The sequence below is a fragment of the Lycium ferocissimum genome, chromosome 3, assembly GCF_029784015.1.
Source record: "Lycium ferocissimum isolate CSIRO_LF1 chromosome 3, AGI_CSIRO_Lferr_CH_V1, whole genome shotgun sequence".
Lineage (NCBI taxonomy): Eukaryota > Viridiplantae > Streptophyta > Magnoliopsida > Solanales > Solanaceae > Lycium > Lycium ferocissimum.
The window spans coordinates 1674486-1699736 of NC_081344.1; the positions used below are offsets into that span (position 1 = coordinate 1674486).

The window sequence follows — 25251 nt, forward strand, 5'->3', positions numbered from 1 at the left end:
GTACACTTGTACACATACAGAGGCAAAGCTAAAATTTTAGGTTTATGAGTTCTAGATTCTAAAGAAAGAAAGTTACTGGATTCTTGACAATTATTTATGCATATTAAATGTTTTTTTCACACAAATACAAAATTTGTGTCAAAGCTACTAGGTTTTGCCGAAGAAACAAAACAAATACAAATGCCACCATAAAAAGAAACAACAGAGGAACCGAACAATAAAAATTAAAGTTGATACAAGAAGCTAAATTCAATTATTTGCCAGATCCAAATGCTAGCGACAACTCTAGTTCATGCTCAAAAATTGACATAGTATGACTTAGAGCTGTGCATATTAACGGTTAAACCAATAACCCGAATCAATTATTGGAGTAATGGTTCGGCCTAATGGATTACTGGTTCGGGTATTGGGTGGTGCCTTGTGGTTATTGGCTTTTTGAGTCGGGTCACGGTTTGGCATTTTTGTTAACAGGTGAACTGATAACCATTTATTTAATTACAATTTTGCCTTCCATATATAAAGTCACTTGACTAGATTTAAGGTTCACTTGATTTCCACTTCATAAACTCAGTCTCTCAAGCGGCGTATCACTACAGAAATCCTTCTCCTCCAACTCGCAAGACGCAAGCCCAATTTGAAAACGTAAACTTACGAAACTATCTTTTACTTCTTCTACATTGCTTTCAATTCTCATTCTAGTTTCTGTGTTTTTGCATTTCTCTATTTTGGGGTTTTTGTTGGGTTTGGGAAATTAGGGAAATCACTTCCTTGCAGAAAAAGTTCGTCATTCTTGAAAAGATTTTGTTTGGCATAGTCTTAGGAGCTGAAGCTACTTTCAGTTTTGAAGATGAGTTCTTTGTTCTTGAAATATTTTTATATGAAATCTTAACGGTTAAACCGATAACAAACAACAATCGATTAACTGATAACCCATTAATCGATATCTTAACCGTTTAACATGTCTACAAACCGATAACCGTTAAGTTGAAGCGATAATTTTGAAACCCGAACCGAACCAACTGATATGCAGCCCTAGTATCACTGTCCTTACAAGCATATCCATGCGTCTATTCCACCACTATCTCTTGAATCCAACAACATAACAGAATTTCTAATTGCCCTTTGATTTGCACTGAACCATGAAGGTTTTCTGCAGCCAAAATCAACATCATAAACTTGGTAGCCACACAAGCTAGTAATATGTAATGTTTTCTCTCCTCGAAGAATTGCTTCAGGTAGCTAATGATTGTAGAATCTGATTCTATGATTGTCATAAACCTGATCACAAAAGGATTAAAAAGCCACCCTGGCAGCTATAGAAAAGGTTATGGAATTGATCAAGAATGGCAATTTTATCTTCTGTCACACCCTTAGAGAAGGTAATAATACTGCAGATATGTTGGCAAAATTGGGAGAGGAGTCCAAGACTAACATTTATATTCAATGGGGCTGTTTCCATTCCTTCTAATGTTAGAACCTCAATGAAGCTAGAAGCGGATGGACTACCAAACTTCAGATTCAGTAAAAAGAACAGATATGTCATCAATGACAGTGGATAACTTTTTGTTAATATGTACATAGCATCCCAGTGATGTTACAAATCTCCTAGAGGCTTCCCAACACTATGTTGCACAATCTGGATACTTTTGTTTTCATATTTATCATAGGTTGGTGATAGTCAATTCTCACCAGTTCTGGAGGCCAAGGTTTATGTCCTCCTCTGTGTAATTATGATTTTTGGTAAATATACAGGTTGGAGTCAATGCCTAAACTACTCCATCATATAGATGGAACCTTGAAAATAATTTTGAAAAAGAAGTTGAAGACACGGTATGCAAAAACACGCAAAAAAATATACACCTGTCCCTCAATATAGACTGTAAGTGCTCTCAAATATATCAATCATAAGTATATCCTGAGTGGTTCTCGGCACCTCTCACTTCCAGTTTTGCTCCTTTTTTGAAAAAAAAAATAATCTAAATGAATTACATAATAAATATCTTCATGTTGAGGCCAATGGATCTCATTAGCTTTCACGATGATGTTGACCAACTAATTTAGTTTTTCCCATCAAAATATGTCGATAACTCGTGGAGAACGTCTTCACTAATCAGAGTGATTAAGAATGACAGAGAGAATATTAGTAAAACACCTGCTAATATAGAAGAACTCCCAACACTGGACAAATAAAAGAGAAACTGATGTGAAGTAACAAGTACAGTCACGAAAGATAAACGAGTACAATTAAATAGCTTATCAAAATGATCTACAGATTAGATTTGTCAGTTAATCCATCAGCATAGCATTAAATCTTTCTACTTTTATGCTAATCACCATGTTATATCATTCACATAAATATTCAGCATACATTTCACAGCTCTTTCTAGTGCCATAACACTGAATAAAATAAAAAAATATACAGTAGGGAAGTAAACAAAGGCCAGAAGAAAACCACACAGTAACGTTTAAGCAGCATACATTTTACACACAATGTTAAGCCCACATAAAAAAGATTAATCACCCATTTCTCCAAAAGCATCAGATAGACCGCAAGTCACGCAGCCTATCTGATCATATATATCGTTGCGGTTTTTAGTGAAAGAAGAAGCTAGTATTGCGTTTAAAAGTAACTCAAAGCTTGTTGAATAGGCTTCTCTCTGGCATTCTGATTCACTTTGATTAATTTGGAAGGCGTTGTCCGCGAGTTCTCAACATATTATGATGAGCAAAACTGAGTTAGTAGGTAGACATCTAACGTGCAAAGTAATAAGATCCACTGGCCTCAACTTGAGGGTATAATATGTCTATAATTGGCCAAATACATAAAGCATTTTAAACTCACCACGATTTTTCAAGACACCAGATATTAAAGAGTGACCTATTGGACATTCGTTTTTTCTTCAAACTGTGCATATTGAACACTTTCACTCTGACATGGCACAACGTGTGAATCTCATATGGGTAAATAATACTGAAATGACTACCTATATTCTTCCTCCTTTTGTCCCCCAATAGTTCCACCATTTTTTAACCCCTTTGTTTTCTTCTTTTCTCATTAACACCATTACATGAACCATTTGTTATCTTTTTAGATGTGACTTTTTGTACTGCAAGCAACACACATCAATCTTCCATCCATAGACCAACCAATACAACATAAAAGCATAAGAAAGAAGAGAATACATTTTAAAAAAAAAAAAAAAAAAAGCATGTTGCACTAAGCTTCCGCTATACGCGGGGTACGGGGAAGTGCCGGATGATAATGGTCTATTGTACGCAGTCTTACCTTGCATTTCTGCAAGAGATTGTTTCTACTACTCAAACCAGTAATCTTCTGATCAAATTACAACAACTTTACCAGTTACGCCAAGGCTCTCTTCCAAGAAGAGAATATATTTGTCACTTCTGTTATTTCCTTTTTTGTCCTGCTTTGATGTGCTTCATTTGCTTTTTCTTGAGCCGAGGTCTATTGGAAACAACCCCTCAACCTCCTACGGTAAAGGTAAGGTTTGCGTATATTCTATCCTCTTCAGAACCCACTCGTACGATTACACTGGATATATTGTTGTAATAAAAGATATGATTATGAACAGGGGCGGATCCACCCTTTGGGGTGGGGGTGGCATGGCACCCCTTCGATTAATAATTTTTTTATATACTTATATTGTAATTTACTTAAATTAGGTTAAATATTTAATCCTGCCACCCCCAGTCGTAAATTAGACAAAGGTGCCACGGCTGGTAGACACAAGTTTGAATGTATCTTTAACATTTTCCGATTCCCGTTTTTCTTTGCGCTTTTTACTTCCTTTGTACACACACAAGAATTCCCTTTTCGGCCCTCCCAATTTTCTATTTATCTTTTATTAGTTATATTGCCTTTCCTCTTTTCTATTATTTTATCTGTGATCTTTAGCGAGAACACACAAATAGAAACTTCAAAATCCCTTAAATTAAGCATTTCTCTTAATCTCAAATCTGTGAGTATTTAAATCGAAAAACTTGGGTTTCAATGGGAATTTTGGATTGAGATCAAAATTCATTTTTTTTAATAATTTCTTTTGTTTATTACTCTCTTTGTCCATGTTTACTTATCTATATTTGACTTGGGACACTCTTAATAAGCAATAAATAAAATGAGAAATGAATTGGAGTACTTACTAATAAGGGTAAAACAGGTATAAAATGGTGAATTATGTCTTGGTTTTTCAAACTATATAACTTACAAGTAAAAGTGGACATATAATTTTATTATAATGGACAAAGAAAAATGGACGGAGGGAGTGTATTATAAAAAATTATGCTATTCTATAATTGTTAAATTCAATTTAAATCACTCTACTACTTAAATTGTGATGGAAACTTCAGAAGCACCGTTTTAGAAAAAACATGAAATTTATGATTTATTGTTGAGAACTTGTAGTTTATCTAATTCTACATTTACTTATGGGGTGTATTTACATATTGAAGAGTTTTTCTATTATTTTTCTTATTTTAATTGGTGTAACTCCCTTATTGAAGATGTTATTTTACTTGTGCAAATTCATTTTTTAATATACATAAGAGATGCAAGTTCCTCGGTGAAAATGTTGATTTTACTTCTGTTGTTAATGGGTGTTAATGAGTGTGATTCCTTGTTTAAGATGCTAATTATGTTCGTTTCTTGATTTTTGAGATGTAATTTTCATATTTGCAAATAAAAAAAGCCTATTAAGTTGACCCGAATAAACTAAAAAGAGATGGACCCGAACCAAATACATGTTCCTAACAAGATGTACATTGAAAAAAATTGTGGCACCCGCCACCTTCAAATCCTAGATCCGCCTCTGATTATGAAGGAACCTGCTCCCTCACGAGAGAACTGTTAGGCAGCACTACAATTGAATTCACACCTATGGAAAGCACGAAAGACACCCAGCTCTCCCTGATTTTCCTTTCTATATTATTTGACCCAAAAATTTGAGCGCCATTCAAGTTTACCTGCAATTTAACCCAATACCAAATTAAATAGCTAAACCACAATACCCAAAATCCAGACAAAAGGCGCTTATAGGAACCACTACCTTTTAAGAGCTTTTAACAATCCGTAGCTACATTTTATGTATTTATATTTTGTAGCTAGCAGTGACGGAGCCAGGATTCTATCTAAAGGGTGTTCAAACTTATAAAATAGTGCTTTTTCAATGAGTGGGTGCACCCAAAAATAAAAAATAAAAAAATTGAACGACATAATTTTTAGCTTTGTTCATTTTGCATTGTAGTTTGTCCTTAACTCATAATCCAAGCACTAGTTTGAAATATATTTTGTATTTTCGCTAAAAAATTCAGTCGAGGAAAGAAAATCGCTCAAGAGAGCCCAATAAAAAAATCACTAAGTACCAATAAAGAGAAAATTTTGGAAGGTAAAGAAAGAGAATAGAAAAAGAAACAGAGAGGAACCCATCCAGCAACCATCTTTGGTAGCGCTTGATGGGTGGAAACGATGAGGTTTTTAATAGATTTTTTGAAGTAACTAAAAACAAATCGAACAAATTTTCTTTTTAAATAAAATTAGTAAAAGCATCAGCTTCGCACGATGGGACATTAATAAATTTATAAATAATATATTTATAAATTAGGTGAGATATTTTCAAGTATAAACATATAGAAAATAATTATATTATGTATTAATGAAATCACAAATACAAACATCTTTATTAGAATTAGAGTTTACATTGAACTGCATTTTTTCATTATCATATTTTCTTATAAAAAAATGCACTTTTATATATGTCTCTAATGGGGTTTAATACATAATTAATATAAAATTTGTATAATTAATTTATTTATATACCTACTTTTCTTCTTTGAGATAATTACACTGTGTATCAATTAGGGTACCAATATTATTAAAATTGACCTATATTTTTAAATCTTACAAAAATTGACCCAAACTTTTTCCCAATCTCCACCATCGTCGGTCATCGTCTTCCCCGACAGTGAAGCTCACGGGAATTACTCCCTCCCCCCCCCCCCTATCTCTTTGTCTCTGTCTCTATGTGCGCGCGCGCACGCTGTAACTTCTCTTCCTCGCCGGAAGTTTTCCGGCGACAACGACAATGATTTTTCTTCCACTGCCTGAGCGCCGTACTCACTTCCGACATTGCCTTCTCCGCTGCGGTGGCTCAAATCTGGCCAAAAATTACCTAGATCTAGATCTATCCTTACTAGATCTAGATCTAGATCTATCAGAAAACTCATCGAGGTGGTGGAGATGAAATTACTAGAGGTGGAAGTCGCCGAAGGTGGTTGAGGTCGGCGATGGAGAAACGGGTAGGTGCAGGGTATTGGGTGTATAATAGTGTATAATATTGTATAATAGTGTATATGGGTGTATACACCCTCTTATACAATATTATACATTTTTATACACCTATATACATAATATATTTGTCTTATATACTTATGTATATAGGTGTATACATATGTATAAGTCTTTTTCAAAAACAGTCTAGATATATGTTTATACCCCTTTATACCATATTGTATAATTGTGTTATAAATATGTATAAGTGCGTATTTTCTTGTGTAATGTTGTATAATTAATTTTTTTAGTGTATATACCTACACATTATACACCTTCAAACACGTATATACATAATGTACTTGTCTTTTGTATATAAATGTATAAAAGTGTTTTTGGGCCAAAGCTTTGCAATGTAAGTTTTGAGCTATTTTTTTTTTTTTTTTAACAGTATAAGTGAGCAAACTGTATATTTGTGAAATTTTCCCTCTTCTTTCGTGAGATAGTAAATGTTTAGAGTCTACTCGTATAATTTGAGATATTCAAGAAGATTTGAGTACAACCTTTTTAGTAATATGCTATGGCTAATATTCAAAAGAACACTTAAACACAGAGGATAAAAAAAATTAAAGAGAGCAAACAGGGTATAAATTTGCCTTTGACTTTGAATCCTATTTGACGAAGGGTAATGTTTTCAATTTAAAAAGGTACAAGAAAAAACCTTCAGTGCAGAATCGAACACGCGAGGAGAGACACAAAATAAACACACTTTATCGCTAAGCCGAGCCATTCAGACGGTGTTCGATCTGTGGTATATGCACAAATTACAATGTTTAACCTCTATACCCGATATAATTTTCCGGCGAAGGTTGTTTAACTGACCACCCATGATATAGTGTAGCTCCGCCCCTGGTAGCTAGTATAGGGCAATTCTCTGTATTTGAGTGTATTCATTGTTCAGTTGTATCCAACCTTATCTGATGTCGTGTGTATTTGACTGTATTTGAATACATGCAACCTTAATTTCTCTGAATACATGTGTATTCAAAATGATTGTATTCCAGTGCATTTAAATACACGACAGAGCTATGCATTTTAGTGTATTTATATATTGTTGTACCCTTTTATTTTAGTTGTATTTGAATGTATTCGAGATCCAATCAGCAAGGTCACCACCGAACGTCGCAAGGTTGAATGTTTTGACTGTATTTGAATGTATTTACACTTAGGAAATGACAAAATGAAGAATACAATCAAATCCAAAAATACATTGTGTTTAAAAAAGGAAGAATACAATCAAATCCTTTTGAAAATACGCTACCTGTATTTACTCAAAAAAAATTAAAATACGCTGTATTTATACGGATCTGCAGCAACTCCACCAGAGATCATACAAATGCGACCTTGTTGAATAATGTATATACACTATATTTACATTAAGAAAATGAAGAATACACTCAAAAGATACATTGTATTTCATACAGATGGGCAAAACAAAATGCATACAAGAGAGATCTACAGGGATTAATTCTTTTAGATCTGGTCGATAGTGGCGAGAACCATAAGGAGGAGATGGAGTGGTCGATGGAAGCGAAGAAGTTGATGAAGGGCAGGCAGTGACGGTGAAGAACCAAAATGAGGAGATGGAGTGGTCGATGGAAGGCACCGGAGGAGACAACGCCGGCCGGGATGGACTTCCTCCACCAAATGGCACCAGAGAGAGAGAGAGAGAGAGAGAGAGAGAGAGAGAGAGAGAGAGAGAGAGAGAGAGAGAGAGAGAGAGAGAGAGAGAGAGAAGGGTGAGGGAGAAGTTTGATAGACTCTTATGTATTTGGTATAGCTACAAAGCGTAATTTACAAAATCACTGTAGCTACGAAATATAAATAAATTAAATAGTAGTTATTATCAAGAATTACCTCTTAGAGGTAGACATGTAGCTATGTCAAGTATTTTTTTCCAAAAAAGTATTGGGTTGTATATTGGGTTTAATCTGTCACTGTCACAACCCAAGCCCATAATAAGTGTTGTTTGTTTTGATTCAATAAACCTTAACCTTTTGTCACTTGAGCTAAAGTTATGATTGATCTTACAACCAGTGGTGCCATGTGAATTTGTGTTATATCTTATAAAGCTCTTTACATTGTTCTCACTTCGAAAGTTTATCACCTTAAAAACTTATCTCTTCTTCTTTTTGACTTACCCCCGTTGACCTGCCTTCCGTCATGAACGTCACATACACTTTTTAGGGACTCAACATCGTTATTGAGATGTATCCCGCCATCACACTGAGGGAGTGTTAGGTTCTAATAGACACCTCGCCATTCAGGTTTGCTAATAAAAAACTGTGACAAACTTAAGGGATTGTTTATGTATTTGGGTCATATAGTTCCTTTTAGGTGTATTTAGTCAAATATAAAAATAAGACAAAATTTTAAGCTATATGAGGAGTCAATCAAAAATCTATATTGATGGGCATTCAAATGCATAGAGTCTGTAATAGGTGTTTCCACATTTACTATATTCAACTCAAACTATACATGTGCAATTAAAAATTTAGGTGGCCAACTTTCGTTGTGGCTCTAATTTGTAACCGATAGGGCAAAAAGAATATGTGAATCTTCTTCACTTGTCTTGCAAAAAGAGGGACGCGTGCCTAACATCCTTATGAGTTTGTGATAGAACGGACAAATCCATTCTAGTACTAATATATATTTCTGGCAAAAATAGTTACACATTTGGGCTAAGATTTAAAAGATACATTACAGAATTTAGAACTGGAGTATATGTATAGGACTTAGGAGCATGAAAAACGTTGACTTCACGGATTTTGCAACATACGCGGAAAACGAGTTAGCAAGTAAGTACTACCATATAATAGTATTTTTTTTCTACTCCAAATTATTCGCACCACATAAAATTATATCATACATGGGACAAAATGATAGGACAACACGGAGTACGAGAAACTTAAGCAAAGGGTTCGTTTGGAGAGACAAAATGCGTTCGTTCGGTTGGTATAGTGGAAAGATTTATTTTTTGTCCATAAGATCTAATTTTATTAATACAATGAGTTGTTATTTTGTTTTTTCTGATCAACAATAAACACATAATTCATGCAATAATTTATCATTATTTTATGTTAATAAAATAATAAACTAAAGTGCAAGCATTAGTAATTTATGGAATTAAAAGCACTAAAATGATAAAACTAAAATTCCTACAGTAAACAAACTTTTTTTTTGCTTAAAAGTAAAATAAAAATAAAAATGTACAATTCAATGCTAGTAATTGGTAATATGTCAAGTTAAATATCTAACCATAAAAAATTCATGAAATATAATGCATTTGTTACCAATGTTAACATTATAATTTTTGTATTATTGATTATTGCCTAACTTTGTCTCGAAATGAAATGTCCTGGTCTTAGACGCAATAAAGTAAATTAAACCAACAAAGACGAAATTGGTGAATATTTACTCAGCATTTCAGTTTTAAATCTTGCTACTTTTATGTCTTCTTTTTTATAATCCTGCATCAGTTACTTCTCTTTTGAGTCAGGGGTCTTCAAAAACAACATTTCTATTTCATAAAAATAGAAGTAAGGTTTGCATGCATCGTATCTTAGATCCTATTTATAAGATTACACTGGTATGTTTTTGTATTTCATGTTTAAATCATGTCAACAGATATATGATATGTAATTGTACATAATTTTTAGTATTTATAATTAATTAATGCATATCTTTGTATCATTAAACTACATAACTAAAATAAGTTTATATATACAGTCAGATCTCTCTATAACGTCATTCTCTTTTACCCTCTTTATAACAACCAAGTTTTTTTGGAATCGATATTTTATGTTATATTTTACCTTTCCATAATAGCAGTGACAGAGCTAAAAGGTTTGTCAATGGTGTTCGAATTTATATAATATATATTTTAAGGGTGTTCAATATGTGACATATATTTGTAATACGCAATAATTAACATAACTACGCTGTATAATTTTTCGCCCAAAGGGTGTTTGGTTAAATACCCAGTTAGGTTGTGGATCCGCCCCTGGCGGATTCAGGATTTATATTTTATGGGTTCAATCGTAAAACTTTTAGCATTGAACCCATTATATTTTTTAAAGTTGGGGTTCATATCTACTATTTATTGCAATTTTAATAATTTTTTACACATAAATTTAGACTCCACATCGAAAGTTTGGGGTAACTTGTAAGGCTAGATACGCCTCTGGGCTCCGCCACTGTCGAACTTTACTTATAACAATAACAACCATCTTTATATTATAAAGTATGCTCTTTATAAAATTAGCTCACTATAACAGTTTTTTTTTTTTTTTTTGATAATATAATGATTAATCATCTTTATAAGAACGGAATCTTTAAGATTACCAATAATAGGTCTAGAAATTTTGATCAAATATTTTAATACACTATTTATTACAAAAATTATTATATGAATATATATTTTCATAATTAAAAAAAATTTCTTCGTTATACGAAGTGTGATTAAGCTTAGGATTGACCATTAAAAATAAAAACATTTAGATTTAAGCATTTTTTTCTATAATAGCGAAATATTATTTAAATGCCAATGCAGTTATAGGTGCATAACCAAAAAAAAAAATGTGACTCAACGGTGCTATCATAGAGAGGTATGTATCATAAACATTCGAGGTAACTAGTACTCCCTCTGTTCATTTTTACTTGTTCTCTGTACTAAAAATAAATGTCTACTTTAACTTGTCCAGTTTAAAAAATAAAAACAGAATTGAACGCTTAGTTCCTAATTTACCTTTATTATTTACTATAATCACTGTATTTTTCAAAACATTGCATTTGTTATATTCAAAGGATTATATAGTAAAATTGTTATTTTATTTTTGATTTCTTACTAGACGTGTCAAGTCATACATGACAAGTAAAACTGAAGGGACCGAGTACTGTTTTTGGAAAGAAAATTAGAGCTCGTAAGAACAAAATTATCATAACAAACTAGGGTCCCAAAAAAACTATGGACTTGCAATAAAGTTTTCTGTTATAGGAAACATGGAGGAAACCTCATCTAATCCAAATACACTAACAACTTTTTTCCCTTAAAATGAAAAATCAATATATAGTCATAGGCGTATAATCCACTCTTCATCGATCTCTCTCTCTAGTCTCTTTTTCTCTCTATAGTTATTATTAATAACAAAAATAACAAAATCTCAGTTTCATATCTCTGTAGAAAATATTCCAAAATATGGGTGATGATTCGATACCTGCCGATCCACTGAACCTTACCGGAGACGAATTCGATGGTCTTCCTGTACCACCACTCGACCCTACCTATTTTACCCAACACATGAGCGCACCAGATCAAGATTTTCCAATGGAATTCCAACAACATGATTTCATGCTTGATGACCTTGATTTCGATTTATCATTCGATGATTTCTTCCTTAATCCTCCTAATAGTGATGATGATGCCTTTATTAACCCTAATTACCTGGCCGATTGTGTCGGGTCGGATCAGGGTTCTGACCCCGATCAGAAGGACCCGAATTGGTTAGGCCAACCTGAGAGTCAACCGATTGGGGATTTTGATGATTCGAAGGGGATTTTACATCCGGGTTCAAATTCGGGTCAGATAAACCCTAATTGTCAATTAATTGGGGATTTTGACGAATCTTCTAGAGATCTCAAGTCATCATCAGCGGAATTGAGCAATTTTGCAGGTAATGAGCGGGTCAAAATGAGCTAAATGGTTGGTCAAAACCCAACCCGTTCAATTCTTACTAAGTTTTAATTGCTTTATTTGTTCTTTTATAATTATTTATTACCTAATAAACTTGTTATTTTTCTTAATTAGGGCTATATATAACATATCGAGTAAAAAAAAAGTCTTTTTGAATTTATTTTTTTGTCAAGATTTCTCATGGATCAATTTGAGCTGAAATGGTTGGGCTGAGTATTTGTTCTTCTATATTAGTACCTAATAAAATTGTTATTTTTCTTGATTATGGCTATATATAACGTATCAAATAAAAAAAAATGTCTTTTTTGTTAATATTTTGACAAGATTTCTCATGGATCAATTTGAGTGGAAACGGGCTGAGCTAATAAATGGGCGGGTTATGATTTAATGGGCTAATTTTGCCACCTTTATTTGCAGGTAATCAGGCAGTTGGAGGTGTTATGGTAATGGACACGTCATCACCGGAGCTTCGTCAGAGTTCGAATAGCTCGGGAGTTTCGATTGGTGTGTCACCGTTGTTGGACCAGGTTTCTGGCGATGTATCCGGTTTCTTGAACGTGCCATCACCGGAGTCCAATGGATCCAACCACGAGGGTTCTTTGGAGTCTAGGAGTGATAACAAAGGTTTGAATGATGCTAAGGTTTTGAATTGTCATTCACCGGAGTCGCAGGGTTCGGGCAATTGTGGTTCCAATCTCTCAGAAGGGCTGAATTATCTATCAGATTCGAACAAATCGGTACATTCTTCTCCGAATTTAGGAAATAATTCGATAAAAAGTGGAGTTGTGGAACAGAAGTTTAAATTAGAGGGTGTGAATGCTAATATATGTAACTCTAGCTCTAGCTCCCTGTTGAAAAGGAAAAAGGTTAGTGAAGATTCTAATACCGTAAGCAAACTCCAAAAATCGACTAATTTTTCGTTGAGTGATAATGTTAATAATGATGAAGATGAAAAGAAGATAGCTAGATTGATTAGGAATAGGGAGAGTGCTCAATTGTCGAGGCAAAGAAAGAAGCATTATGTTGAGGAATTAGAGGATAAAGTTAGAATGATGCATTCAACAATTCAAGATCTGAATGCTAAGATATCATATATGATGGCGGAAAATGCAACTCTAAGGGGACAGATGGGAGGTAGTGGTGTACCTCCGCAAGTGCCACCACCCCCTGGGATGTATCCCCAGACTCCTGTGATGTATCCGTGGATGCCGTATGCACCACCTTATATGATGAAGCCACAAGGATCACAAGTGCCGTTGGTTCCCATTCCAAAGTTGAAACCACAGGCTGCAGCGGCCGCACCAAAAAGTAGCAAGAAAGGGGAGAAAAAGAAGAGTGAGGTGAAAACTAAGAAGGTCGCGAGTATTAGTTTCCTTGGCGTGTTGTTCTTCATGCTGCTCTTTGGTGGGTTGGTTCCTTTGTTGAATGTGAGATATGGGGGAACAAGGGAACCGTTTTTGAGTGGAGATTCTTTTGGGAGTGGATTTTACGAAAAACATCATGGAAGAGTCTTGTCTGTTGACGGGCCTGTGAATGGGAGTGGTTATTCTGGGAAATACGGTGGACAAGATTATAGCTCACATTGTGGCCCGGGGGGTCGGGGTGAAAGCAATCAGCAAAATATTAATAAGGCTGCAGATGAGTTTGTTCATGTGGGCAATGGCAGCGACCCTCTAGCAGCGTCTTTGTATGTCCCGAGGAATGATAAACTTGTTAAGATTGACGGGAACTTGATAATTCAGTCTGTATTGGCAAGTGAGAAAGCCATGGCATCTCATGGAAGTCCTGATAAGAACAATAAAGAGACAGGCCTCGCTGTTCCTGGAGATTTAGCCCCTGCTATCCCAGGAAGCCATCCTCGCCTTTATCAAGGACAACGGGCTCTTGGGTCTGGGGAGAAGGAGAATGGAAAGTCAACTATGCAGCAGTGGTTCCTTGAAGGTGTTGCCGGTTAGTGCTGTTCAATCTAGACTTACTCTATTAATTTTTATCTTTGTGGTATGTGTGAGCGGTTTAAGGACCTCTTATCATTTAACTCATGTTATGCTTTTCTTTTTCCTTTTTTGGTTTAAATCTGTTATTCTTGATAGAAATGTAATCCTCTGGCAGTTACACTCTAAACAAATTTCTACGGAGGCAAATCTGGTTATGTGGGGGCCTCTCTCACATGTTTGCTTTGAGAATTTAGGCATTTTAAGTTGCTAGGAATGACTTTTTTCTTGTACAGTCCTTTCCTTAATTCTATATCTGACCTCGCTGTAATCACCCTCATGCGTACATGTTGTAGCAAATTTTATGGTTTGAGAAGCCTTCTGCTTTCCAGTCTTTTAATTCATTTTTTGTGTTCTTTTGGGCAGGACCTTTGTTGAGTTCAGGCATGTGTACAGAAGTATTCCAGTTTGATGTGTCATCTTCTGCTCCAGGAGGCATAGTTCCTGCTACTAATGCGAGAAACTTATCTATAGAAGAAAGGCAGAATGACACGCGTGTCCACAGAAATAGAAGGATCCTCAATGGTCCTTCCGTTTCCCTTTCTAGATCGTCTCACAACATTTCGAAAGAACAAACTGGAAAGCAAGAAAACTTCAGTGGAAACAAGTCACTTTCGTCCATGGTTGTATCTGTTCTCGTTGATCCGAGAGAGGCAGGTGATGGTGACGGTGATGGCATGATGGGTCCCAAGTCCCTCTCTCGGATATTCGTTGTTGTGCTGATCGACAGTGTCAAGTATGTCACCTATTCTTGCATGCTTCCATTTAAAGGATCTGCTCCTCTGGTGACTACCTGAAGAATGGAGTATTCATGTAGCAGAAGCATCATTGATGACCAATTTTGTAGATAGCATAAGATGTAATAGTCCTCACTGTTCACATAACTTCAATATGTAATAGTAAGTATTACTATAAACAGCTATCATTAACTTATGGAGGGTGATGGTCTTCGTCTTTATGTGTAATATGTTTCTGCAATAATTCATTATCGCTCCTTAATTATCTATAGATGAAAGCCAACGCTCCTTTAAGTTCTCTGTGGATGTATGCATTTTCATTTTCATGTATATTATGCTTTTGGGAAAATGCATTAGTTGCCCTCTAAACTAGTACTGAAAAGTCATTTGTACACCCTAACTTTGCGGGCGTACCTCTACCCCCACTAACCAATATCCCACCTTACGTATCCATGGCACCCTAGCTAGCGGTTGGCCATAGATTTTGGATCCGGTTTCAACTATTTGTTTGGCATAGATTTTGGATAAGATTTTGAAAATTCATCTAAAAATTCTCAAGTTCCAAAAATTACAACTTCAAAAAACTCAAATTTTCAAATTTCAAGTTTCAACTTCAAAATCTATTGCCATATGGGAGCTTAGATTGTGATGATACTTTGGACCTGTTCTGGGACACCCGTTCTCGACTGTTTTGGCATAACTTGTTACACCTTAATTGCCGGTCACTACTCAAGCATATTTATGGTTGTCATTCACTTAAATGCTTGAAAGATCTTTGTTGAGTTAGGTTGCCTACTTCAATTGTGTATAGCAATCATTCGATATTATGAACACATGGGAGTCACAGCCGTATACGACATTATCCGATGTTTCAATTTGATCAACCTAGGTTGTTTCATTAAAGAACTTTCCAACATTTAAGATATATTTGAGATGCTGTTTGTATTAGAAATGAAATCACATGGTATCACCAACTTATTAGTTGCTATAAAAAATGAAAAATGTATTTACCAATTCTTCTCATTAGCAAATAACCAGAAAACAATTGTTGACGTGGTCAACTTTCTATCACCAAAGACTTTCTTGCAAGTGTTTAGCACCTAACATTTCTTTCTATTCCCTGTCAATACTTCATTGGTATTGATCTGGTCCACATATTATATACTATATAATTGATTCTTGAAGCTTCTTGTAAGTTCTAAAACTTACTGATTGTGTATCTTCATTATTAATAAAACAATATGCAAATTTGTCGCAACAACTTGTATATGAAGCCAAGTACCATAAACGTAACCAAAACTTTCCTTACTTTCAAAGAAAAGCAAGATATATATACATCATGAAACTAACCACAGTATCTTAATGCATTAGACATTACATCACAAAAATAATATTTGCTATACTGGTGAACTGAAACCCAAAATCCGAAACCCCAAAATTAACTATTGGTCATACATCTTTCTTTTACCTTCACAGGCAAACCTCCTTTCATTCTTAGAGTCAAAGATAACACATAATCAGGACACTTCTCCTTCTCCAACTGAACATCAAATTCAAACTTTTCTAACACAGAAGCTGCAATTGACTTCATCTGAATATAAGCCATATCTTTTCCAAGACACATTCTTGGTCCAGCATGAAACACTGGAAATTTAAATGGACTTTCTTGCTTATAAACTCCACTTTCATCAAGCCATCTTTCTGGTTTATACTCACCACAATCTTTCCCCCAAATGTTCTCCATTCTTCCCATGCTATAAGTTTGATAACTCATAAACCAATCTTTTCCAATAAAAGTTCCATCTGGTAAAATTTCATCTTTCAAACAAGACCTTGTATCAACTGGTACTGGTGGATATAGCCTCATCGCTTCTGAAATAGCTGCATGTAAATACTGCATTTCTCTTAAATCATCGAAATTATAAGCTTCACCAGTCTTTTTCCCATTTCTTCGACGAATTTGAACTAATTCATCTAGTATTTTTTCCTCTATATCTTTCCTTGAAGACAATATCCAAAAGAACCAAGTTAGAGCCGCTGATGTTGTGTCTCGACCAGCTAGGATGAAACTGATGACTATGTCCCTCAAGAATTTAGCTGAGAATTGATTAGTATCCCCCATGAACCTTGATAACAAGTCTTCATCTTTCTTCTCAGCTCGCTCTTCCAATCTTGAATTTATTATCTTATCCGCGAATTCATGTACAATCTTGATTGATTTTTGTAGCTTTTTCTCTGATCCAATGTTCAAGATTTTCTTGATTCTGTAAAGGAAGGGAATAGCATACATGAACCTACCTGAACTTAGAGTTGTTGCAATTTCGAAAGCTTGCATGAATTCACTTTCAGCTCCTCCTAAACAATTTGGATCCACATTGAATGCAAGCTTGATGATGTTATCAAATGCAAATCTTTCTAAGATGTCTTGAATGTCAATAATTCGATCCATTTTGCCTGCTTCTTCAAGAATTGGAATCAATCGTGTATGTATTTCCACCTGTTATACATAATTAAGTAAATAAAAGCATTTCTTCTCGTACTTAACATAAATGAAGGGACGAATCCTATATAATATCAAAACACATATACCATCACCTATAATCAAATAGAAGTAGTAGACCCACTTCAAGTCTAGTTTTTATTTAAAAAGAATTCTCCTGTGTCCCATACTGACTTAAGGCCCAACTAATCCGGATTGTACTAGAAAGTCCCAATTTGAGATGTAAAATTTTCTCTATCAAAAGCGATTTCATTTCTAGGATTCAAATTAAAAACTTCTGATTAAGTATAGAGATATGCTTAACACCTTACTACAACCTTTGGTGGTAACAAAAATCATGTGTAATAGTTAAATAGCAAATAAAAGGGAAGAATATTGGTCTAAATTTACTCGTTTACAATATCAAATGTGCTAATTTTACACTTCATTATACTTTATGATTATTCATATCCTTGCATTGTATTTTGGGATCATTCATATCCTTGCTATTAGCAAATCCCATGGTACTTTTAATGGAGCTCTAATAGCTCTAATATGGACTGAGTGGATTTCACGTGCCAAAATACATCCTAAAAGGTAGAAATTTACCTTATGTATGTTTTTGACTATTATTTAAAATTACCTATCATTGTACTTCAAACCGGAGCTCCATTAGGATCAAGAGCTATACGAGACGATTTACGATAAAAGTATGAATGACCTCAAAACATACCAGACTGTAAAACAATATTTCGTATAGTGTATGAGTATTTTAAGATTTTTCCTAAATTAAAGTGTCTCATCTCTGAACTATTAAATTTTGAGTTCAAGTATTATGTATTGACGATGGAAAGTATTTACACAACCATGTCAAGTAGGAAGTAATTACCAGTAAATCCTTTTTATCAACAATAACTTAATTAAAATGATAACTAACCTAACATCATAACTTAAGCTATCTTTCCCTATATGTAACTATTATCATAGGTTAAACTGCACTATCATTGTATTTAACTTAAATCCGAAATAAAAGATTTAGATTAAAGGGTGACACATCAACATTACCTGTGCAGTTTCCATGACAAAATTCCTTAGAGATCTCGTACTAAATTCATAACTAGCAGATTTCCTTTGTATTCTCCAAATTTCACCATCAACATTAAAGATACCATCACCAAGAAAATCTTCAAGCCTAGTATAAAATCTTTGTCCTTTAGGAAAATTCTCAAAATTTGTCTTCAACATATGTTCAACGTTAAGTGGATTAGCCGTCATAACACCATGAACATTTCCAGGACGGTAGAACACGGCAGTGTTTGTAGGACAAGTAGAAAGTACGTCAGTAGCCCATTCAAGAAAACGGTGACGGTTAAGAAGAAACTCTGGTAATGCTCCAACAAGTGGATAGATTTTGAAACCAGGTTTCTTGGCATTTTTTTTATTGAGAAATAGTAAGAAATAGTAGATGAAAAGAGATATGAAGATAGTGAAGATGAGTGTTTGAAGGGAGAAAAAATCCATGGTTGAGAATTTTCTAAGGGATGGAAGAGGACGAAAATGATGGGATATGGACCAGTATAAGTGTAAAGTGAAGAAAAATGTTTTTTTTTTTTTTTTGAGTTGTCCAATATGCTCGTGACTCTTAATTTATTTATTTTTATTAAAAAGTATTGTTTAAGGATTACTTGTTTCAAATTAAGGAATACCACATGGTTTGTCTGGATATTTTTTTGACTATCAAATCAATATGCTGACACCGATAATATTTTTTTCGTTCAATTTATGTGACACTTTTTAGATTTTAAAATTCCAACGAGTTTTTCTTTGACACAAATTTTTTCATATGTCTTTAAAATATTTTGAATTGTCAATTATTATAACTTATCGTACTTTTTACAAAGTTTTCAAATATGTAAATTTTATTTCAATAAATTTAAATTTTTTATGTCCATATCCATGATAAAAATTAAGAGATTTGACTCTCAAAAATTGAAGTGTGCCGCATAAATTGGGACAAAGGGAGTATTTAATATAACATAATATAAAAATTAATTTCAAAGAAAACTTGAACGATATAATGGAATGTTATTATAGAGAATAACTGTTATAAAAATTTAAAGTATAACCGTATATGGTATAACTAATCTTATCTTAGGATAGATAATCTCATGATTTTGATAAAAATCTTATTATAATTTAATTATATTTACAGTCAAATGGATAAATTCATTCTCAAATTTTATCCTAGGATAATCTCTTATCCCAATGACCAAATGGCCCTTAAACAAGTGAAGATACGTGTTAGAAGCGAGAAAGATTCTACGGTTGGGAATTTGGGAAAGAATGGAAGAAGACGAAAATGGTGATAAGATATCATTATCAAAGTACTACAAAGTATTTATGTGTTGTCCATTGTGCCACTGACTCTTAATTTAGGAAAAAAAGAAAGAAAAAAGAAAAGCGTTTGGTTTAAAGGTATATTGATAATTGACTTTTAAATTATATTGTCAGTGCATATAATTTAAAGCTTAATTTACTACTTTTTTTTTTTTAAGTAATTCCTTTTTTTTGGAACTCCAAGGAAATCGATAGCAGTTATTCTTCGGTGCGCATTATGTTATAACATCTATCATTGTGCAATAGCTCGCAAACCACAAAGATTGTTATTAAATAAGTTAGTAAAATCAAGCCCGATCGAAATAACTACCCGAAAATATTAACCCAAAGAATATTTAAACTTTTTTCGTTAAAGTTTAATGGGAGTTTATGAAGAATTGGTCTTCGATTCCTTAATTGGTGAGGCTACTGAAAAAGTATAGTTGATTGTTAATCCTCTTTCTTCGGAGTTTTAAACCTAGCTCCCGAAAGTTAAGAAAAATATAGCAAGCTTGGGCAAAGCAAAGAAAAAGATGATTCATTTTCACTTCTAGCTTTGCTTAAATGTAGGTAGCTTGCAAGACTTTTAAGAGTTAGAAGATTGGCCAAACAGAATCATCGATCGAGATAGAAGGATTGTTTACTAGCTACTCCTGGAGATGATGCTTGCGACGATAGCATTAGTTAGGCAATCAAGACAGGTGGTTTAAGTCAATAAGCAAGGAGTGTAGTATTTTAAACACATACACAGAGCCAACGCAGCGAAAAATTAAATCGGAGCATACTTTCAGCCATAGTTATTCAAGTGTCGTGGAAATCTGTCTTTCTTCTTGCACCGAATTGTAACCCTAAAACAATATTAAAACCTAGAGCCTTCTAGCCTATGCCTATCACAATTTCAAAATACTGGACTGATGGAGTCACAGGCGTATTTATAGGTAGGTCAGGGACTTTTAGTCAATAACTTTAACCCTAGGAACTTCTCCATAAAATATGGTTGCCCTAGGGACTCCTAATAAAACGTTTCCTCCCATCAAAGAAACTTTCGGATATGCATAACCAATAAAATAATATCTACTATAATTATCATTTACTTGGGAGACAAGATAAATAATTTGTTACCATAATATGTGGGCCACATTAAATTCTCATTAAAGAGACATTATTCTTACATTCTCCCATTTGCCACGCATATTATAATCAGATAATTGTTTGAGTGATAATCATGACCATAAACTTTATTCACTCGACTAAACTGTTATGCAACAATCACTTCAACTAGAACACGTTATTACACGAATCATGTCGGTCATGCTCTTAAACAAACACTTCCTTCCATGTATTACAATGTATAATATGTTCTAACAAAGTGTCTAACAACTTTATGAATAAACTTAATATAAGTCATTCAGAGTCCAACTTTATTGATCCAATGATCACAACCCAATACATGAAAACCAAAATGTGCACTGTCATGTATAACAAGAAACGATAGTGTCTAGAAAGTGTGTTAGAGAAAAAAAAAAGAAAAAAAAAAAGCAAGTCTAAAATGAGTTACTAAGAGCCATACGGTTTACATGATCCTTGAAAACGTTAGCTGGTAAACCTTTAGTCATAGGATCAGCAATCATCAATGTAGTACTAACATGTTCAAAACTCACATCTTGCTTCTTGACATAGTCTCTAATCATCAAATACTTTATGTCGGTGTGCTTGCTTCGGCTGCCACTTTTGTTATTCTTTGAAAAGAATATTGCAGCTGAATTATCACAAAAAATTCTTAATGGCCTTGTAACAGAATCGACAACTCTAAGGTCCAAAATGAAATTCTTCAACCATAACACCTGTGATGTAGCTTCATAGCATGCTATAAATTCAGCTTCTATTGGGGATGTTGCAACAATGGTTTGCTTAACACTCCTCCAAGATACGACGCCTCCAGCAAGAAGGAAGATGTATCCACAAGTAGATTTACCAGAGTCTTTGCATCCACCCAAATCAGAGTCCAAATATCCAATAACCTCCAATAAGTCAGATTATTTGTATGTGAGCTTAAGATCCTTGGTTCCTTGAAAATATCTCAAAACCCTTTTACCAGCTTTCCAATGATCAAGAGTTTCAAGACTAGGGTTACTTTGATATCTGCCAAGCATTCCTACTGTAAAGGCAATATCAGGTCTAGTGCAGACCTGTGCGTACATAAGGCTCCCAACAAGTAAAGCATAGTCCAATTCATTTTGTGGACATTGATTCAATGAGAATCTATCACCTTTAATAATGGGTGCAGCTATAGGTGAACAATTCTTCATTCCAAATTTTTCCATATTTCTTTCAATGTAGGCCCTTTGAGATAGTCCAAGTAATCTGTGAGATCTATATCTGGGAATCTCTATGCCAATAACATAGGAGGCTTCACCCATATCCTTCATTTCAAAATTCTAAATAAGAAACTATTTCGTCTCATGCAACAATCCCAAATCACTACTAGCAAGTAAAATATCATCCACATATAGGACTAGGAAATATATTTGCTTCCACTTATCTTAAGGTATATACACTGATCAATGATGTTCTCCGTAAATCCAAATGAAGAAATAACATTATGAAATTTAATATACCATTGGCGGGAAGCCTGTTTTAGTCCATAAATGGATTTATTCAACTTGCAAACAAGATGACTTTTATCCTTATCACAAAAACCTTCAGGCTGACGCATGTATACCTCCTCTTCAAGATCTGTATTCAAGAAATCCGTTTTCACATCCATTTGATGTAGCTCTAAATCAAAATGAGCTACTAATGCCATGATTATTCTTAATGAATCACTCTTTGAAATTGGAGAGAAGGTTTCATGGTAATCAATGCCTTCCTTTTGAGTGAAGCCCTTGGCTACAACTCTGGCTTTATATCGTTCAATATGACCAGATGAATCTCTTTTGGTTTTATAAACCCATTTGGATTCTCTAGTAGAGACTCCTTCTAGTAATTCAACGAGATTCCAGACTTTATTCTTGGCCATAGATTCCAACTCTTCTTTCATGGCATCATACCAAAGTGTGGAGTTCTCTCTACTCATGGCTTGTGAAAAAGAGCATGGATCATCTTTTATTCCAATATCATGATCAGACTCTTGAAAGGTATACAACATAGTCATTAGAAATTGCTGGGTTGTGAACTCTTGAGGATTTTCTTACTCCCACTGGTTCAGATACTCCTTCAATGGGTTCAGGTAAAACGGGTTGATCTTCATATGGCTCCTTATGTGGTGGTAGCTCTTGAACTTGTTGCTCTTCAGACAATTCATGAGAATTTGTCTGAACATTTCATGAGAATTTGTCTGAACATTCAAGTTCCCAATATATAAAGGTACTATAGGTGGTTCCTTTATTTCGTTCAATTCCACCACTTGAGTCGAACCACTCCCACTTACTTCATGTTCCTCAAGAAATTTAGCATTTCTAGCCTTAACAAGTTTAGGAGAATGAGAAGGAAAATAGAACCTAAATCGTTTAGAGTTAAGTGCATAGCCTATAAAGAAACCAATTATTGTTCTTTCATCCAACTTTTTCAAATGTGGGTTATAAACCCTCACCTCAGTTGGACATCCCCAAACATGTAATGGCTTAAACTAGATTTCTATCCTTTCCATAATTCAAAAGGTGTCTTGGGGACAGCCTTGGATGGAACCCTATTTAAAATATACGCAGCGGTTTTTAAGGCTTCACTCCATAAGGATAAAGGTAAACTTGATCTGCTAATCATGCTTCTTACTATGTCCATTAATGTCCGATTCCTTCTTTCTGCCATACCGTTTTGTTGTGGTGTTCCTGGCATGGTATATTGAGCAATTGCACCTTCACTTTCAAGGAACAAAGCAAATGGACCCTTAACTTGTCCTTTATCTGTGTACCTACCACAATATTCTCCACCCCTGTCAGACCTTACAATTGTGATCTGAGCTCATGTTTGTTTCTCTACTTCTGTTTGTAAACTTTAAAAGCATCAAATGCGCCTGATTTGTTAAATAGAAAATAGAGATGCATATTCTTGAATATTCATCAATAAATGAGATAAAATATCTTACACCATTCAAGCAAGGGGTAGGAAAAGGTCCACAAATATCTGTATTTATGATCTCAAGTAATTGAGACTCCTTTTGGCACCTTTAGTGGATTTGTTGGTCTGCTTACCTTTTATGCAGTCCATACAAGTCCCAAAGTCAGAAAAATCAAGAGTTTCTAGAACTCCATCATTAACCAACCTTTTGATTCTATCAATAGAGACATATGTCCCAATCTCTTGTGCCAAAGACTTGATGAGTTCTCATTGATAACACATCGCTTAGTGTTAACTTCTTTATCATGCAGGGTTAAAACATTACATTCAATTGTGGGGTCTAGCTCAAATTTAAAAAATCTTCCATCCAAATTTTCAAAACCAATAACTTTATTATCTTTCAAAAGTTTCACTGAAGAATAATGAAATCATAACCAGCAACTAATAGTCCTGAAAGAGAAATTAAATTTCTAGAATAGGTGGAACATAAAAAATAAAAAAATAAAAAAAATCTAACTCTAATTGGAAACCATCTTTCAAAATGAGCTTGTAAGTCCCCACGCCTTCCGCATGTGATGGCATCCCACTGCCAGAATAAACTTTTGTTCACTTCCTATCGGCTTCCTTAAAGTTAGAAAACCCTGCATGATTTTGGCAATATGAGTTGCGGAACCAGAATCAATTCACCATGTATTATCAGAAACTTCAGTAAAATTAGATTCATAACATACAAAGGTATAATTACCATTCTTCTCAAGCCATTTCTTGTATTTCGAGCAATCTTTCTTCCAAATGTCCCTTCTTTCTACAGAAAAGGCAAGCATCTTTATCAGTAATGCCTTTCTTCTTCGTAGGAACACTTTTGCCCTTCTTCGCATTTCTCTTATCACGAGTCACCAAATTAACACTTTCAGGTCTCTCATGCTTCAACCTCTCCTTTTCTTGAACACACATGGTCAGGAGTTCATTAATTGGCCATTTATCTTTATGTGTGTTGTAAGATATCTTGAACGGACCATATTCCGCAGGAAGAGAGTTGAGGATAAAATGCACTAGAAATGGTGCAGACATATCAACCTCAAGGGACTTGAGTTTAGCAGCAATGTCTCTCGCACTGCACGACTTCTATCAAAGGTCATACTGGAAAGCCTCTTCATAAGGGTCTTTGGCCAGCTCGCTATCAGGGATAGAACCCCTAATGCTTTGGCTAATATGAGCCTTTATGAACATTAAGCTCAAGCGATTGGATCACTCTCACCCTTCATAATAAGCCTTAGCCTCTGGCGTACTTGATTCCGTGGGTTTAGGTGGTTCTTCCACACGAATTGCTAGATCCAAATCCGAGCACCCTAAAGTGAGAAGGACTTTCTCCTTCCATTCAGTAAAGTTGTCACCAGACAGCATCGGAATACGAGCATTCTCGTTGAAGATAGCAGTAGAAAAAGCCGTGAAAAATGCAAAACAAGGGTGCACACATAAGTTATGAAGTACAAACCATCAAAGTGAATGGCGTAAATACCGATTCTAAGTAAATTCTAAACCTTCCTGTGGGTAGAGGTTGCAATCCATGCACAAAA

At 34.5% G+C, this 25251-nt stretch overlaps 2 protein-coding genes across 2 annotated transcripts; one reads left to right on the top strand and one right to left on the bottom strand.

Moving 5' to 3' along the window:
- Window positions 1–11313: 11313 nt before the first annotated feature.
- Window positions 11314–15030, top strand: LOC132049183 (bZIP transcription factor 17-like). The gene is made up of 3 exons (XM_059439884.1): window positions 11314–12015; window positions 12453–13985; window positions 14393–15030. Exons 1-3 carry the CDS (start codon window positions 11541–11543, stop codon window positions 14821–14823), a joined length of 2439 nt encoding a protein of 812 aa, XP_059295867.1. The 5' UTR covers window positions 11314–11540; the 3' UTR covers window positions 14824–15030.
- Window positions 15031–16053: 1023 nt separating this feature from the next.
- On the bottom strand, window positions 16054–18830 carry LOC132049184 (cytochrome P450 CYP94D108). Its single transcript, XM_059439885.1, has 2 exons — window positions 18308–18830; window positions 16054–17260 (listed from the first exon to the last, which is right to left on the bottom strand). Exons 1-2 carry the CDS (start codon window positions 18761–18763, stop codon window positions 16202–16204), a joined length of 1515 nt encoding a protein of 504 aa, XP_059295868.1. The 5' UTR covers window positions 18764–18830; the 3' UTR covers window positions 16054–16201.
- Window positions 18831–25251: the final 6421 nt, after the last annotated feature.